General features: G+C 42.3%; 1 protein-coding gene across 1 annotated transcript in view; it reads left to right on the top strand.

Annotated features, from left to right (window-relative positions):
- Positions 1-13,083, top strand: part of mertka (c-mer proto-oncogene tyrosine kinase a) — a 128,167-nt gene extending 115,084 nt beyond the window's left edge. Inside the window, exons 17-19 of the mRNA XM_078542653.1 lie at positions 5,651-5,810; positions 9,872-10,008; positions 11,784-13,083. Coding sequence (XP_078398779.1) covers positions 5,651-5,810; positions 9,872-10,008; positions 11,784-12,246 — 760 coding nt within the window. The 3' untranslated portion in view covers positions 12,247-13,083. The remainder of the gene's footprint in view (positions 1-5,650; positions 5,811-9,871; positions 10,009-11,783) is intronic.
- The last annotated feature ends 6,009 nt before the right edge of the window (positions 13,084-19,092 follow it).

Here is a 19,092-nt window from a genome sequence, read left to right as displayed (position 1 = left end):
AGACATGGCTGTAGGGTGACCAGGGATGGGAACTAAACATCCAGAGGTATTCAGTATTTAGAAAGGACAGACAAAAAGGAAAAGGTGGTTGAGTTGCATTGCTGGTTAAAGAGGAAATTAACGCAATAGTGAGGAAAGATATTAGCTCCAACGATGTGGAATCTGTATGGGTAGAGCTGAGAAACATGAAGGGGCAAAAAACGTTAGTGGGGGTTGTATATAGACTCCCAAACTGTAGTGGTGATGTTGGGAATGGCATTAAACAGGAAACTAGAGACGCATGTAATAAAGGAACATCTGTAATTATGGGTGACTTTAATATGCATATAGATTGGGCAAATCAAATTAGTAACAATACCGCAGAGGAGGAATTCCTGGAGTGTATACGGGATGTTTTTCTGGACCAATATGTTGAGGAAATAGCTAGAGAACAGGCCATCCTAGTCTGAGTATTGTGTAATGAGAAAGGAATAATTGGCAGTCTAGTTGTGCGAGGCCCCTTGGGGATGAGCGACCATAATATGATAGAATTATTCATCAAGATGGAAAGTGATGTAGTTGATTCTGAGACTTGGGTCCTGAATCTTAATAAAGAAAACTACAATGGTATGAGGCGTGAGTTGGCTATGATGGATTGAGAAACGTTACTTAAAGGGATGATGGTGGATAGGCAAACCTTCAAAGAGCGCATGGGTGACCTGCAACAATTGTTTATTCCTGCCTGGTGCCAAAGTAAAACAGGAAAGGTGGCCAAACTATGGCTTACAAGGGAAATTAGAGATAGTATTAGATGCAAGGAAGAGGCATACAAAATGGCTAAAAAAGAAACAACAGACCTGAGGATTGGGAGCACTTTAGAATTCAGCAAAGGAGGACCAAGGGATTGATTAAGAAGGGGAAAATAGAGTATGAGAGTAAGCTTGCAGGGAACATAAAAACTGACTGTAAAAGTTTCTATAGGTATGTGAAGAGAAAAAGATTGGTGAAGACAAATGTAGGTCCCTTACAGACAGAAGCAGAGGAATTTATAATGGGGAACAAAGAAATGGCTGACCAACTAAATACATATTTTGGTTCTGTCTTCACAAAGGAGGACACAAATAACATACCAGAAATGTTGGGGAACACAGGGTTTAGTGAGAGGGAGGAACTGAAAGAAATCAGTATTAGTAGGGAAATGGTGTTGGGGAAATTGAGGGGATTGAAGGCCAATAAATCCCCAGGGCCTGATAATCTACATCCCAGAGTACTTAAGGAAGTAGCCCTAGAAATAGTGGATGCATTGGTGGTCATCTTCCGAGATTCTATAGACACTGGAACAGTTCCTACAGATTGGAAAGTAGCTAATGTAACCCCACTATTTAAAAAGGGAGGTAGAGACAAAACAGGGAATTATAGACCAGTCAGCCTGACGTTGGTAGTGGGGAAAATTCTAGAGTCCAATATAATAGATTTAATAGCTGAGCACTTGGAAAACAGTGGCAGGATCGGACAGAGTCAGCATGGATTTAGGAAAGGGAAAACATGCTTGACAAATCTACTGGAATTTTTCGAGGATGTAACTAGTAGAGTTGATGAGGGGGAACCAGTGGATGTGGTTTATTTGGACTTTCAGAAGGCTTTCGACAAAGTCCCACATAAGAGATTAGCATGTAAAATTAAAGCACATGGGATTGGCGGTAGTGTATTGAGTGGTTAGAAAACTGGTTGGCAGACAGGAAACAAAGAGTAGGAATAAACGGGTCTTTTTCCGAATGGCAGGCAGTGACTAGTGGGGTACCGCAGGGATCGGTGCTGGGACCCCAGCTATTCACAATATATATTAATGACTTAGATGAGGGAACTAAATGTAGTTTCTCCAAATTTGCAGATGACACAAAGCTGGGTGGGAAGATGAGCTGTGAGCAGATGCAGAGATGCTTCAGTGTGATTTGGTCAAGCTGAGTGAGTGGTCAAATGCATGGTAGATGCAGTGCAATGTGATAAATGTGAGGTTATCCACTTTGCTAGCAAAAACAGGAAGGCAGATTATTATCTGAATGGTTATAAATTGAGAGAAGGGAAGTGCAACGAGACCTGGGTGTCCTCATACACCAGTCGCTGAAGGTAAGCATGCAGGTGCAGCAGGCAGTAAAGAAGGCAAATAGTATGTTGGCCTTCATAGTGAGAGGATTCGAGTACAGGAGCAAGGATGTCTTGCTGCAATTATACAGGGCCTTCGTGAGACCACACCTGGAATATTGTGTGCAGTTTTGGTCTCCTTATCTGAGGAAGGATGTTCTTGCTATAGTGCAGCGAAGGTTTACCAGACTGATCCCTGGGATGATGGGACTGACATATGAGGAGAGATTGAGTCGGTTAGGATTATATTCGCTGGAGTTCAGAAGAATGAGGGGGGATCTCATAGAAACCTATAAAATTCTAACAGGACTAAACAGGGTAGATGCAGGAAGGATGTTCCCGATGGTGGGGGAGTCCAGAACCAGGGGTCACAGTCTGAGGATACAGGGTAGACCATTTAGGACTGAGATGAGGAGAAATTTCTTCACCCAGAGAGTGGTGAGCCTGTGAAATTCTCTACCACAGAAAGTAGTTGAGGCCAAAACATTGTATGTTTTCAAGAAGGAGTTAGATATAGCTCTTGGGGCGAAAGGGGTCAAAGGGTATGGGGAGAAAGCGGGAGCGGGCTATTAAGTTGGATGATCAGCCATGATCATGATGAATGGAGGAGCAGGCTCGAAAGGCCGAATGGCCTACTCCTCCTACTTTCTATGTTTCTATGTAAATGTGTCTGTTTTTTTGTGTGTATATTACATATGTATGTCCCTTCATATTTTAATCTAAACTCTTGGACCAATTTTTATTTCTGTCTTTTGCATTCATTCATTCAGTGCTTTGTTTTTAATCTCCAAGTTCTATTTTGAAACAGTGATGTGCGCAGGGAAATCCAAGTGCCTGCTGCTCTTGCTTCTAGCCTTGAACCTTAAAATCTTTAAGCCCTCTCCAAATCCTTCACCAGCTCCTGAACTGTGACATTCTGTGAAAATGATTATCCTGCTTATTAACGCATATTGTTTTTATTCCATAACCCTATGCAGTTGCTGTTAAATTCCTGATAATCACATGACTGTTGCACCATGAGGCGTCATTTAACTGAACTAGCTTACATAAGCATTAGTACACATTCGGCATGTTGCCACAAAAGTGCTTTCAAGCCATTTGTTATGTAAAGGACCTAGTCCAACTGTACAAATTATAACTCAACAAACTTGCTAACTGAAGGGGAAACTTCAATATTATTTACTCAAGTTTTATTATTTTCCTCCTCCTATTTCCTTTCTTCTAGCTCCTTCCATCCAAGAATACAAGGCAATCAGACTATGTTACGGCATTTACATAGCACTTTTCACAACCCCTGGCTATCTCAAAGTACTTCACAAAGTATTTTTGAAGTACAGTCACTGGTGTAATGGAGGGAAAACAATGACGAATTTGGCACAGCAGGCTCCCATAAGTAATAGTGTGATATTTCCGAGATAATCTGTTTTCTGTGATGTTGATTAAGGGATAAATATTGGCCATAACACTAGGGTTAACAGCCCTGCTATTCTTCGAAAAAGTGCCATGGAATCTTCTGTGCTCACTAGAGAGGCCAGATGTCCTTGGTTTCACACCTCTTCTGAAAGATGGCATCATTGACAGCGCAGCACTCCTTCAGCTCTGTTAATTAAGGACAACATTAGTACTTCAGTGAAAGGCGACCCTGACTCGAAAGAGTAAGATATAGTATCAGCTTAGGTAGAGATAAGAAAGAGTAAAGGTAAGAGGTCACGTGTGGGAGTAGTTTCTAAGTCCCCTAACAGAAGTTACACGGTAGGACAGGGTATACAGGAAGAAATAAATGGGGCGTGTAAGAAAGGTACCACAATAATCCTGAGTGATTTTAATCTAAATAGAGATTTGGAAAATCAGATTGGCAAAGGAACGTGGATAATGAGTTCATAAAGTGTACTTGGGACAATTGCTTAGAACAGCACGTTCTGGAGCCAACCAGGGAGCAGGCAACTCTGGATCTGGTAATTGTTAGTATCTAATAGCTTATGTTGTTCTGCTGATGGATGTTAAATACCTAGTAGTTTAAGGTAATAAGGTGAACAGGTATTGGCTATTGATTAGTTAATTATACTCAAATGTGTATATAAAAAGAGTCAGCCAGCACTAAGGGGAGATTCAGTTGGAGTGGAAAGGTAAGCTCTGTGGTGAGCAATAAATAATCTCCACCAAAGCATCCTAAACTCAGTGTCTTCTTCACAGCCTGGCTTGAGAGATCCTCTGACGGTAATGAACAATGAGACAGGATTAAGCAATAACTTCATAGTAAAGGAGCCTCTAGGCAACAGTGATCATAACATGATAGAATTTCATGTTCAGTTTGAAAGAGAAGTGAGTGTCTAAGACTAGTGTTTTAAACCGGAATAAAGGTATTATAAGGGTATGAAAGCAGATCTAGCTAAAGTGAATTGAGAAACAAGGTTAAAAGGTAGGACAGTGGAGATGCAACGGCATACATCTAAGGAGATATTTAAGAACCCTTAGCAAAAGTCTATCACAATGAGAAAGAAAGACTTCGTTGAGAAGGATGCATCATCCATGGCTGAATAAGGCAGTTAAGGAGAGTAAAAAATTGAAATTAACACTTCACAAATCTGCAAAGATTAATGGTAGATCAGAAGATTGGCCAAATTTTAAGAACCAGCAAAGAATGACAAAAAAGAGAAAAAGTATGAAAGAAATGTAGCTAGTAATGTAAAAGCCGATCATAAGAGTATTTAAATAGAAAAAGAGTAACTAGAAGCTAGTGTTAGTCCTCCAGAGTTAGAGTCTGGGGAATTGATAATGGAAAACAAGGAAATGGCAGATGCGTTGAACAGGTATTTTGTGTATGTCTTCACTGTAGAAGATTTGGAAAACTTCCCAAAGATACTTGAAAATCAAGAGGTGAACAGGAGGGAGGAACTTAAAACAAGCACCTTCACTAGAGAAGAGATGCTGGAAAAACTATTAGACCTAAAGGCTGACATGCCCCCAGGACCAGATGGTCTGCGTCCTGGGGTTTTAAAGGAAGTGGCTGCAAAGATGATAGATGCAATGGTTATAATCTTCCAAAATTGCTTCAATTCTGGAAGGGTTCCAGTGGATTGGAAAATAGCTAGTGTAACGCCTTTATTCAAGAAAGGAGAGAGTCAGAAAGTTGAGACCACAACCAGATCAGTTATGATCTTATTGAATGACGGAGCAGACTCAAAGGGCTGAATGGCCTACTCCTGCTCAAAGTCCTATGTTTTTATGACACTGGAGTATCAGCTTTGATTTTTGTGCTTAAGTCCTAGAGTGGGACTTCAACAAAGAACCTGCAACACAGAAGGATGCGTACTACCAACTGAGCCACAGCTAATATCCAATAGCTAGAGCTACAATAGTTACTGCTTCATGGTCGTTTGTAAAGAATTCCTTGAGGGCTAATTTGTCCCCACAGCCTTCCGTCAGAATTTATATCCTACAGAACTGAGTTGATTAGCCAGTTTTAATTGATCCCATGCATGCCATAAACAAATAGCTCATATTTTTCTGTTCTGTAATGATTCAACAGGTTACGTACCGATATGACAGTATGTGTGGCAGACTTTGGCTTATCCAAGAAGATTTACAGTGGGGACTATTACAGACAGGGTCGGATTGCTAAGATGCCAGTCAAATGGATTGCTCTCGAGAGTCTTGCTGATCGAGTTTTCACGGTTAAAAGTGATGTGGTATGTTTCTAAAAAGTGTGTCTCATACATAAAATATATTAATAATGTCTTGTCTAATATGTGCTATATCACGCTCTTTAGATATATACTATGGCCCTAACCAAAGTCACAAATGGCATTCTCTGTGACTGTGATCTTTTTTGTTGTCGCAACTTGTTGGCAGCTATTGATATAACTGACCATATCATCCTCAACATCTTGCCTTTTGTTTCCCAGCTGGTCCTATGCTTACTTATCCAATTATAGCCAGAGGTTTTCTAGCATTTTTTTTACCCTGCACTGTCACCTCTCTTGATGCCAAAGGACCTTTCCTTGACCTGCTCTATTTCTTCATCTGCCTACTACCCCATCACAACATTATCCACAGATATTGGCTACCTTTCACATAATCACTTGTCTACCCTCTCAATTGCTCCACTGCCTTAGTGTTGTCAAGCTGCTTGTCTTACATCCAATCCTTGAATAGTTGTAGCTTCCTCCCCCTACGTATTGAGAAGACCAAAGAATTGTCTATTGCCTCTGCAACTACATAATATTCTTGCCACTGATTTCATTCCCCTCCCTGCCCACTGTCTCAGACCTAATCAAGCAGTTTGGAACCTCAGTGTCCTATTTGACCTGGAGTTGAGCTACTGGCCCCGCAAACTCTACAAAGATAACCTACCCCTATCTCTGTAATATCACTTGCTTATTCCCTTACTTCCTTCCCTCTGCAACTAAAAGGTTTTGCCCATTCCTTTGCCACCTCCGGGCGAGATAGTTCCGGCAATCTTCAGGCTTGTCTCCCATCCTGCACTCTCTGTAAGGTTGGGCGTGCCCAAAATTCTGCTCCCTGTATTCTCTATCACGTTGACTCCTGTTCACTCATCATACTCATCCTCGCTCACCCACGTTGGTTTCCGGTCCCCCAACACCACCTAATTTAAAATCTCATCCTTCAAGATTTTACCCTCTTCTAATCTCTGTAACTTCTTTGAAAACTCTCCCTTTTCCCCAGCTGTGCTCCCTGTTCCTCCTGAGTCCAGCCCCTTGTGCTTTACCCTCTGCCACCAGTCCCCCCACAGCCCCCCTCCCCTCAACCATTAGCAGCATGGCTTCAGCCACTTGAATCCAACACTTATTGGAATTCCTTCCCCGAACAACTCCTCTCCTCCTCAAAACACACCTTAAAAAACCATCTCTGTCCAAGCTTTTTATCATTCCTCTAATCTCTCCTCCTTGGACTTTGTGCATGTTCTTTTTCTGTTTTTCCCTCATGCTTCTGGAAAACGCCTTTGGCTTTTTTCTGCAAAAAGACAATACAGAAATTCAAGATGATGATGTTAAGTAAGAAAAGGAAATTAAGTATTTGGACATACATTGTTCTTGTGCACCTCCTGCAGACAGGTTTCTGTGACCTTGTGGTTGGTTGGCTCAAGGAGTGAGGGATGGCGTGGGAAAGGTTTAAAAAAAAATGAAGCAAATGTTTATTTTATGCTGGGTTTTGATGACCTTGGAATGATTTCAAGGCAACATTTTCATTGAAGGGTCAGATTACAGTTTAAACCACAAAGAGACATATATCCTGACCAAGATTAGATTGCTACCTTGAAGTCACTTTGTGCTCATTTTAAAACCCATTACCCTGCGGTGTTTAGTTTGATGTTAGGTTTTTATGTACTTTATGTGGAACTTCTGGAAGAGATCCCTGCAAGGCAAATAGCAAAACTCGCAATGCAAGTCACCAGATCACATCTGTCTCTCTACAGTCCTCTTTATTGCAACATCGAGCTGTTTCTTTTTGTTTCCAATTTCATATAACCATTCCATATCTTGTATGAAAGAGAATTTCTTAATGAGAAACTCAAAGTTTGTCTTTCATCAGTTTAAACCTTACGTTTTTATCTTGCAGTCATGATTTAATTTGTAGTACTTGGTCTTCCATTGGGCATTGCCAGACATTGCTACGGTTTCAAACTCCACTATCGCCTCAATCCTTGTCATCGTTATTAGCTTTTGTTCATTGAGAACCAGAGCAGTTCATATTTCTGGCTGAAATCCACAGTGTCAAAATACAGTGCCTGGACTGTTCACAATGCAGGCTGAAATATTATAAAGGTGGTGACAATGGGGCCTAATGAAAAGTGGAACTAAAATGCCTGAGGGGAGAGTGGGTTATTATAAGCTGGACATAGTGAAACCCTTATTCCCAGCTAGAATGGAGATGATTGGGTAATTTATTAGTCAATCTCTCCTGGAGCTCTGAAAATGGCTGGGATTGATTTTCTGCACATAATTTGTGTAATGCAGCTATCAGCCAATCACTGCACATGGCTGGAGAAATGGTCAGTTTGTATTTTGTAACCATTCTTCATGCACTGTATTTTTTTGGAGCAATCACTGTGCTTTTATCAGGAGAAATTACTTCAATTTCAGTCATGACTTCTGTCTGCTGCAGTTGATAGAGACACCGTTTTTAAATAGACCGTTTAAATAGGCCTTGCTTGCTTTGCTGGTTGTTGTGAATTACACTTGTTTGGTGTGAGTCCTGCCGTTTGGTGCGAGTCCCACTTCGCGTCCAACTTAAGTGACACTCAGTTATTATAATGTTGTTTCAATTAACCAAATAGAAGGGAAATGGCTCTCAGTGTCTAATAGTCCTGTATCACCATGCATCAGTTCTGGATGCTGTAGATTACCAGAAAATGAGCATGTGAAGACCATAGAGACTGCAGCAATACTAAAACATAGGACAAGCTCGGCAATGTCGAACAATGAGGGGTCAGGCGAAGGCAGATTTAGAAACCTAAAGAGAGAGGTCGAGGCAAGAGAACTGTGTAGCAATTGGATAAAGACAAGGGAGGGACAGAGAGTTTAATGGTAGCAGTGCAACAGTGAACGAGGCCCATGCAAAGAACAGTTTGAAAAAAATTAAAGCCTCTCTAAATGAATGTCTGAAGATAGACAAATAGCAATAAACGGTTGACAGTGATTGTCAATGCAGAGAAATTGTACTAAGGTAGATGAGGAAAAACTGTTCCCATTAGCTGCTCGTACAAGGACTAGGGGGCATAGATTTAAAATTTTGGGCAAGAGATTCAGTGGAATGCGAGGAAGAACGTTTTTACTTGGAAGAGATAGTGACGTGGAACCGCTGCCCACCAGGGTGAATGAAGCAGAAGCAATCAATAATTTCAAAGGGAAATTGGATGGGCACTTTAAGGAAGTAAAATTTCAGGGCTACGGGAATGGAGCGGGGGAACGGGACTGACTGGATTGCTCTGGGGAGAGCCGCATGGACTCGATGGGCCAAATGGCCGCCTCCTGCGCCATAAATGTCTCTATGAATTATAGATTGGTTCGTGGGATGAGAGGGTCATTGTATGATGTGAAGCTGGATAAATTGGGCCTATATTCTCTAAGAATGAGAAGTGATCTCACTGAAACATGCAAAATTCTGAAGGGACTTGACAGGGTAGATAATGAGAAGTTATTTTTCCTGGCTGGGAAATCTAGAACACAGTGGGGGGAACAATCCGAGGAGAAGTTTCTTCACTCAAAGGCTTGTGAATCTTTGGAATGGACTACTCCAGAAGATTATGGATGCTTCATCATTGAATATATTCAAGGCTGAGACAGATATTTGGTCTCTCGGGGAATCAAGCAATATGAGAGTGGACATGAAATCAGAGTTGAGGCAGATCAGCCATGATCATATTGAATGGCGGAGCAGTCATCAGGTGCTGTATGGTCTATTCCTGCTCATCTTTCTTGTGTTCTCATGTTGTTATGTAATGGGGTTTAAAATGACAATTGGTTTTAACATTGGAAATCCGAAACTTGTTGGACGCATAAATACAATCTTTGTCAATTTTATCTTTCAGTTATATTAATATGGGTAAGTTTCCTTTGACTACAGTGTGATAGCTGATACCATTGTATATTCCTGAATGTTGAAGAGTCACATCTTCAGGAAACTTGACCCATTTGTTGGAATAGAGAAAATCTGTCTATGTTTTACAAGTAAAGTGAACTACTCTCTCATGACACTGTTTCAATGACCCTCTTTTGTCTGTTCCTAGTGGGCTTTTGGAGTTACAATGTGGGAGATAGTTACCCGAGGGATGACCCCTTACCCAGGAGTACAGAATCATGAAATTTATGACTATCTGCAAGCAGGTCACAGGTTGAAACAGCCTTCAGACTGCTTGGATGAGCTGTGAGTATTTCACACAACTGTGGCATGAACTTTTGTTTTTACAAAAAAGTAAACTGACCACCATTAAACCTGCAGGTTGTCAGAATTTTGGTTCACTAAAAGACTCCCAAGAACGTGTGACGCATTTAGAGTTTCTATTTCTGTTGCCCAAAGTGCAGTGCAGCCAACAAGATGAGACTCAAATTTAACATCATTCAGAGAGGATCAAGCAAATTCACGAACCTGGCACTGCTAACAGAAGGCTACTGTCAAAAGGGAGCATCAGCCAGAGGGGAGCCTACAACACTGGAGTGCTAATTCTGTAATCTTTCCTAGATTCCTAGGCACTAGGGTTTGGATTTTACCAGCCCTCTAGGGATGGGCTGGGAGATGCATCAGGGGCCATGCGTGTAAATTGCCAAGGGAAGGCTGGGGGTGAAGTACCCATCTCTTTCCTGTTATAGTGATATTCTGCCAGCAGCAGGGAAGGTGGCAGATTGTCTGCCCGTCCAGAGGCCAATTGTGCTACTTAAGTAGCCAATTAAAAGCATCTTCCTGCACCATTGGCATTTTGCCAGTGGTGGGTGGGCCCTCTGGCACATGGGCAGACCACCTGATGAACCCTGGTGGCGCCTCTACGGGCTCTATGGGAGAAGGGCTCTCTTTATTGGGAACTCTGTGGCCCTGGACGATCTCCCGGTTGGCAATGGCTATCTCCATGGAAAGATCCATCCCTGCACTCACCAACTCCCTGACACCACCTCGCATGGCCTGCCTGACTGGCCCTGGTGACCACTCACCCCATTTGTCTTACTGTGAGGGTGGTGTCCATTGCTGCAACCCCTTGGCTGGGTGCAGTCCCAGCATTGGCCACAGCTTCTGGTGGTGCTGCTGGGTCTGAAGAACTGCCTGGCAGCTCTTTGAAGTAAGTTCTGGTCCCCTAAAGGATGGACCTAAGATGTGGCTGTGGCTCCCTCAAATGACCAAGGAGGCATTGCCCCCCTCCCCTCTGCCCACTTCTGGCCTGTCATTGGGGGCTGACCTCCCCTAAAAATTTGAACCTTGGGTGTGTGAGATTTGAGACTTCCAATTGCCCATCATTATCCATTCTGATGACATCTAGCAATCAATAAACAAAATCTTAGCAGTACAGGAATTGATAGCCAATTTGAGCACGGCAAGGTCCCACAGAGAGCAAATGAAATGACCGGCCGAATAATTTGTTTTGGTGGTGCTGGCTCAGCAGGGAATTTTGGTCAAAGCATCCGTGGAACTTTCTACCCCTTTTTAATCCAATTCAGATCCAACTGACCAACTCTCCTGAAAGATCTCACCTCTGACAATGCATCACTCCCTCAGTACTGCGCAGATGTATCAGTCCAAGTTAAGTGCCCAAGTTCTGGAGTGGAGCTTGAACTCATAGTCCTTCCAATGCAAAGACATGAGTGCAAATACTGGGTCAAGCTAATACTTCTATTGAGTAACCTTGATGAAGAGCCACGATTCATAGTGCAGGACACCATTAAAGCAAAAAGGAAGGGAAAACAAAGTGAAGCAAGAAACAGTGGCCTGTAGTCCACAGCTGGGGCTTTAATATCCTCTAGGTTACAAAAGGAAAAGAATAAGGGTAGGAGGAAAATTGTGCTGGACTAAGTTAGATAGATACAAAATTTAGAAATGGCCCTAAAGCAGTTTGCACCAATTGGACTACCTTCTCCAGTGTGACTGAATAAGTGTATATTGCCAAAAATGGTGTTTACTTAAAATCTTAAGTGATTTTGTCTGTTCATTTTCAGGTATGAAATTATGTACTCCTGTTGGCGAAATGATCCTGTAGATAGGCCTACGTTTACCAATTTAAAAGTGTTTCTCACCAAATTTTTAGAGAGTTTGCCTGAAGTTCGAAGCAAAGAAGACATTATTTACGTCAATACAGGTATGCCTAAAGAGCAGAGGCATCTGACTGAAGACCCTGAGCTCTCCAATGTGGACTTATGCAATTCCAACGAAGCAGCATCCTGTAGTCCAGGGCCTGCAGAAACTGCTGTCACCGTGGAAATTCATGGAACCATGGATATGAAAGACAGATATGTCATACCTGGGGTGTCTGAAGAGCAGTTGGACACGTTAGATGTAAAAACACCTTTGTTGCATGGAGTTGGTCAAAATAATGGAGTGTCGCTGCCTACAACTGGACCCCAGTCCGGGGATATTCCATATGCTGATGATTCATCTGACGACTCTGTTATCATGCTATGAAGGAAAAAGGACTGATGGTGAACTTTGTGACAACTCTGCTTGTTGCTGGACAGACCTAAACTTCTGCCCCCAGAAGTGCTGCCAGACCCAAGTGTATTTTCCTACTTTTTTTTAAAAAAGGAATCAACGAATGTTGCTACTGTGATGAATTCCACAAGTGCGCTTTAAATCAGTCGTTAGCTCATCTGAGAGCAGTCTTTTCACCAGTCCATTGTTTGGGTCTTGGTGTTGAATCAGGGATCATTTTGAACATTTGTATATTTGTACACATTTCCTTTCTGGTTCTGAGGATTATCAGGGCATTGAAATGATTTATGGAGTGCTTGAACTGTCTAACAGATTTTTTTTAATACAGTATTTCCTATTGGAGGTCTTGCAGGATATGAATTACTTTTTCACATTCGTTACTAACTGCGTTTTCACATGGGTTGATTATGACCAGCATTGAATAAGGCAATGACCATTTCTCATGACCGTAACGTAGGGAAAGATGAGAAGGACCATCCAGCCCACCCTGGTTCATCCGCTCACTGCACAAGTACAGTTCCAGTCTCCCCGCCCATCACCCAAACCACAGCATCCAATTGCCTCATAAGTGACTCCAAGGTTTTTGTCTCACTTGCTCCATGTGGAAGTCCACACCAAGTGTTTGCTTATTATTTGAGTGAGGAAGAAAATACTAATGCAAATCCTAAGGTTGCCTTTCCCCAGTTTAAATCTGTGTCTCCCAAGTTTGCAGTCATAGTTTAATTTTAAGTATTATATGAAATTCTTGTAATTAAGTTCTATTAGTTGATGATTGTACTTTCCATAAATGTTCAAATTTTTTGAGCGGGATTGCTTTGTTTCCTCAAAAGTTCATTTGGACTGGTGATCTTCCAATATCTGCTACTTTTTAAATAGATAAATTGGTGGTCTTGTGAAAATACTGAAGGACCATCCAAGCTTACAACACAGAAGGAGGCCATTCAGCTCATTGTATTCGGACTAGAGAAATCCAAATTTTATCCATTATCCTGATGCAATACTAAGACATAAAGACCCAGGAAGGCGAGATGAGAGTAACTGTCTTTGACGTCAAGGCAGCATTTTAACTGAGTGTGGCATCAAGGAGCCCTAGCAAAACTGCAGTCAATGGGAATCAAGAGAAAACTCTCGACTGCCTGTCATACCTAGCACAAAGGAAGATGGTTGTGGTTATTGGAAGCCAATCACCTCAGCCCTAGGATATCACTGCAAAAATTTCTCAGGGCAGTGCCCAATCATCTTCAGCTGCTTCATCAATTTCCCTCCCACTATCATAAGGTCAGAAGTTGGGATGTTTGTGGATGATTGTACAGTGTTTAGATCCATTTCCAACTCCTCAGATGATGAAGGGACCATCCCTGCATGCAGCAAGGTAAGGTTTGGGCTGATAAGTGGCAAGTAATATTCATGCTACACAAGTGCCAGGCAATGACCATCTCAAACAAGAGAGAATCTAACCACCTCCCCTTGACATTTCAGTGGCATTACCATCATTGAAATCCCCTCACCATCAACATCCTGGGTGGAGGCATCAGTGCCAGGGAGGGAAATTGTGAGCCTTGGTCCTTTTCCTGTTAATGGGTCCCTTGTCTTCCCCGCTACCTCCCACCACAAATCCTCCCCCTCATATCGTTCAGTGCCCAGAATTGAGAACTCTAGTCACAGTGGGGTCAAACTGTTTTGTATAGGTTTAGCAAAACTTCTTGACTTTTGTACACTATGCCTCTAATTATAATGTCCCATTGAAAGCTCGGGTTTCAATATGATGCATTTGCAACCACGGCTTTGTCAGACAATTTTGACGGACAACCTTTGTCAGACAATTACACACAACTTGGTTGTTTGTATAATGCAATCGGCTCCACTTCTTGAATTTGGAACTATGCGATATCCAGATAGCAACATCCAAAAGATGTGAACCTCACGAGCACCACAAACAACAATCCCATGTACAACTGAGAATATCTTGAACTAACAGTGACATATTCTATTGGCACATGACTCCTGGTTTCACTTATGAGTTTAAAAATGGCTAAATCTTCCAGTAAATTAGCATCAAACAATTCGCCTGGAATAATGTGCTATTTCTATCCACATGGTGGCCTTTGTTAACAGAAAAATTACACTTTGCATTGAGTGATCAATATTTTCTTGTTTTAAATTGAAACTAACCACACTTATAAATGTCCAGCCTGGAGAGAAAAGTTCTGACGATGCTGGAAATCTGAAATATGAACAGAAAGTGCTGGAAGTACTCAGCAGGCTAGACAGCATCGGTGGAGAGAGAAACAGAGTCAACACTTCACATTCACGATCTGCACAGTTCTGATGAAGGGTCACTGACTACTTCTCTCTGCACAGATGCTGCCAGACATGCTGAGCATTTGCAACATTTCCTGTTTGAATTGGAGCAAAAATAACCCCTTTTCCCCTTTTGCCAGCCCTTGAAAAAGCAGTCAAACATCCAGTGGGCCCCTCATTTCCCTGCAAGAAACCCAGCAGCAGCTGCCTGAGATCTGGGTTGGCGCAACGTTAAATATGAATTTCAAAAAAAAAAAGTTAAGGTATGAAGAAAACACACAAATCAATGTCAAAGCAATGAATTGATAATTTCAAGAAGTGAGAGGTTACTAAAAATGACTGTTTTAAAAATTGCCAAGTAGCAGAGCTAACTAATTAAACCTTTTTTGCCTTTTTACTTAAGAAACGGAGCTAGAGAGAGACAGACTATGCACCAAATCCTGGTCTCAAGGAAAGGGGGAGGGGACCGAGGCCAAGCTAAAGAATTGAGTTTAACTAACAATGACCTTGCATTCTCCTCTGGTGATTCACATTCCGAACTGGCCTAGGTGGAATTCGTACAAAATTGGGGTCAGAATAACTAACTGGGTTGCCTTTCAACCTGAGTTTTCCCCTTATCCCAGCCTCGTGTGTCGATGGGTTTTTGGGGAGGGGGAGGGTGTGTATGTCAGTCCACACCAGCAACCTGTGTGTGTGTGTGTGTCCAGCTCACTCCCAGTCTCGGGGTTCTCTCTCTCACTTTCACACACTCACTTACTCTCGCTCTCCCTTACGCGCGCACACCCACTCTCTCACACACAACTCAGGCCCAGAAGGTTTAGAAATTGTATCGCTGAGTTCAGGCCAGCTCTGAAGGTGGCAAGATGTGCTTCCTCTTGGCCATAAATAACACTTCAGCTGCCCCAGGCCCCTCTGCTGCAGATGCCACTCTCCCTGGCCTCCTGGATTGCTCCACCATCTTGACCTGAACGCAACTCCTGCAGCCCGTTAGTGGGCGGGGAAGAGTGTGGTTAAGAGTGGACTACATCACCCAGAATGCAAATGGCCGCATGGACACGGGCTCTTGCTCCAGGCCAATCAGATCTCGAGCACTGGAAAATTGTCCCAGAGCGGCTTGCCCGCTGTGCACTTGTGTGCAAGCACATTAAGGCCTGAGGCGGCCACTTGAGAGAGGGGCAGTGCTGCCGGTAAAGGCAAAAGCTGCGAGTTGAGCCTGGGTGCCGCAACACGAGCCCTGGCATTTTGTACTTTGTGCACCCCCATCTCCCAGGCTTTGACCAGAAACTGAACTGGACTCGCCACATAAATACTGTGGGTACAAGAGCAGTTCAGAGGCTGGGAATTCTGAGGTGAGTAATTCGCCCCCTGAATTCTACAAGACACGAGTCAGGAGTGTGATGGAATACTTTCCATTTGCCTGGGCGAGTGCAGCTCCAACAACACTCGAGAAGCCAGTGCTACCCACATCCCATGGTGAGTGAAAAAAGAAGGGTCGCTGGTCAAAGGGTTGGTTTCTGCTCATGAGTTCTTCCATGGTACCTAGACCAGCTTCAAAAGTCTTGAATGAGCGATTCTTTCTCATTTTCAAGTCAGCCCATTTTTGCCAGAAAGCCACTCCCTGCAGTCAACACTCCTTGGATAGCAGGTCTGTCTTTATCCTGCTTGAAAACTTCCATTTTTCACTCAGCATTTTGGTCACATTCCTGTTACCAGGCAGCATTTTGGTCACATTCCTGTTACCAGGCTAAAAGCTAAGTTACAATATGAGAGAGAAAAATGGACATGCTACCCAACTCTGCACAAGACCAGACATGAATCCTCGAGCCGTTTATGTCATTTCTCAGGGTTGGATGGTTCTCCCTCCATGTTTGCTATAAACCAGAATACTCTCTGGTAATGCCACATGACTGGCTTAATAGATAGGTATACCCTGCTCCTGGGTATATCTGTACCAGGAATAGATTCGACGTTTGCCCTAAAACATCTCATGCCTGCTTTGCTATCTTACACTTAAAAGGATTCACCTCCATCCCTGACCCTCATTCCACTTAAATGACTTAATGATGACCATCTTATGAAGAGGAAAAAAACTGGAGTAGGGAAGGGCTCCTCTAAAATTGATCAATTAAAACAAACCAAAATTATTTACAAGTCTGCAATTTTTTTTTTAAAAATGGCTTTTTGTACTTTGGAAATATTTTGCATTGTGAATTAGCACCACAGTCTCTAGTCAGCCTCATGATATAGCAGTTATTATCTCAAATTAGTACCAATTGTAACAATTTATAATCCTGATTGCCTGTAGCCTTTTAAATGGAATGTTATTTTATATCACTGTACATACAGCACTGGGTTCACTAATGCTCAGATAAAATTTATCCCGGTCAAAAAGGACTCGATGAGAAGGATGAGCCACCCGTGATTAACAAAGGCGGTCAAGGAGAGTATCCAATCAAAAACTAAGGCATACAAAGCAGCGAAAACTAGTGGTAAGCCAGAGGATTGGGAATTTTTTAGGAACCAGCAGCGAATGACTAAAATGTTAATGAGGGAGAAAATTGATTATGAAATTAAATTGGCAAGAAATATAAAAACAAACAGCAAGAGCTTTGATGGGTATATAAAAAGAGAGTGGCTAAAGTGAGCGTGGGACCCTTGGAGGATGCGACTGGAGAATTGATAATGGGGAACAAGGAAATGGCAGATAATTTAAATCAATATTTTGCATCAATCTTCATGGCAGAGGACACTATAAACATTCCAAAGATATCAGAAAAGCAAGGAGCTAATGGGAGGAAAGATCTTGTAACAGTCTCTATCACGAGGGACAAATTACTTGAGAAACTAATGGGACTAAAGGCAGACAAGTTGCCAGGACCTGATGGCCTGCATCCAAGGGTTTTAAAGGAAATTGCTGCAGAGATAGTGGAGGCATTAGTCGAAATATTCCAGAACTCACTAGATTCCGGGAGGGTCCCAGTGGATTGGAAAACCACTAATGTGACGCCCCTGTTCAAGAAGGGAGGGAGACAAAAATTGGGAAACTATAGGCCAGTCAGCCTAACATCCGTCATTGGGAAAATGCTAGAGTTCATTATTAAGGAAGAAATAGGACATTTAAAAAAGCTTAACGCAATCAAACAGAGTCAACATGGTTTTGTGAAAGGGAAATCATGTTTGACAAATTTGCTAGAGTTCTTTGAGGATATAACAAGCAGAGTTGATAAAGGAGAACCGGTAGACGTGTATTTGGATTTCCAGAAGGCATTCGATAAGGTGCCACATAAAAGGTTATTGCACAAAATAGGAGCTCAATGTATTGGGGATAATGTATTAGCATGGATTGAGGATTGGTTAACGCACAGAAGACATAGAGTCGGAATTAATGGGTCTTTTTCAGGTTGGAAAGACGCAACTATTGGAGTGCCACAAATATCAGTCCTAGGGCCTCAATTATTTACTATATATATTAATGACTTGGAAGAGGGGGCAGAGTGTAATGTATCCAAATTTGCTGCTGATACAAAAATAGGTGGGAGGGCATGTTGTGATGAAGACATAAGGAATCTGCAAGGGAATATAGACAGATTGAGTGGGCAAAAACTTGGCAGATGGAGTTTAATGTAGGAAAGTGTGAGGTCATGCACTTTGGTAGGAAAAATCAAAAGGCAAACCATTATTTAAATGGAGAGACTCTCCAAAAAAAGTGCAGCACAGAGGTATTTGGGTGTTCTTGTGCATGAAACACAAAATGTTAGCATGCAGGTGCAGCAAGTAATTAAGAAGGCAGATGGAATTTTGGCCCTTATTGCTAGGGGGTTTGAGTTTAAAAATAGGGAAGTCATTTTACAACTGTACAGGGTGTTGCTAAGGCCGCACCTGGAGTACTGTGTACAGTTTTGGTCCCCGTATTTAAGAAAAGATATACTGGCATTGGAGGCAGTTCAAAAGAGATTCATTAGGCTGATTCTTGAGATAAAGGGGTTGACTCATCAAGAACGGCTAAACAGGTTAGGCCATTCTTCATTCGAGTTTAGAAGAATGAGGGGTGATCTTATTGAAACATACAAGATTCTGAGGGGGCTTGACAGGGTAGATGTTGAGAAGATGTTTCTACTAGTGGGGGAATCTCGAACTAGGGAACATAGTTACATTTAACACTGAGATGCAAAGGAATTTCTTCTGTCAGAGGGTCGTGAATGTCTGGAATTCTCTACCCCAGAGAGTTGTGGAGGCTAGATCACTGAGAGTATTTAAAGAGGTAGATAGATTTTTGAAATATTGGGGAATTTAGGGCTATGAGGAGCTGGCACAAAAGAGGAGTTGAGGCCTGGGCAGATCAGCCATGATCTTATTGAATGGTGAGGCAGGCTTGAGGAGGCTGAATGGTCTACTCCAACTCCTATTTCTTATGTTCTTAAGTGTTAATTGTCCCTGTTTTTGAACATGTGCATACACATCACCAAAGCACACTGGGCAAGATTTAATTTGTGTCTACTCACTGTCAATCCAGTGTTA

Source organism: Cetorhinus maximus, chromosome 5 (assembly GCF_964194155.1).
Source record: "Cetorhinus maximus chromosome 5, sCetMax3.hap1.1, whole genome shotgun sequence".
NCBI classification, from domain to species: domain Eukaryota; kingdom Metazoa; phylum Chordata; class Chondrichthyes; order Lamniformes; family Cetorhinidae; genus Cetorhinus; species Cetorhinus maximus.
The sequence above is the reverse complement of the archived record's forward strand: the minus strand, read 5'-3'. Positions and strand labels throughout refer to the sequence as shown.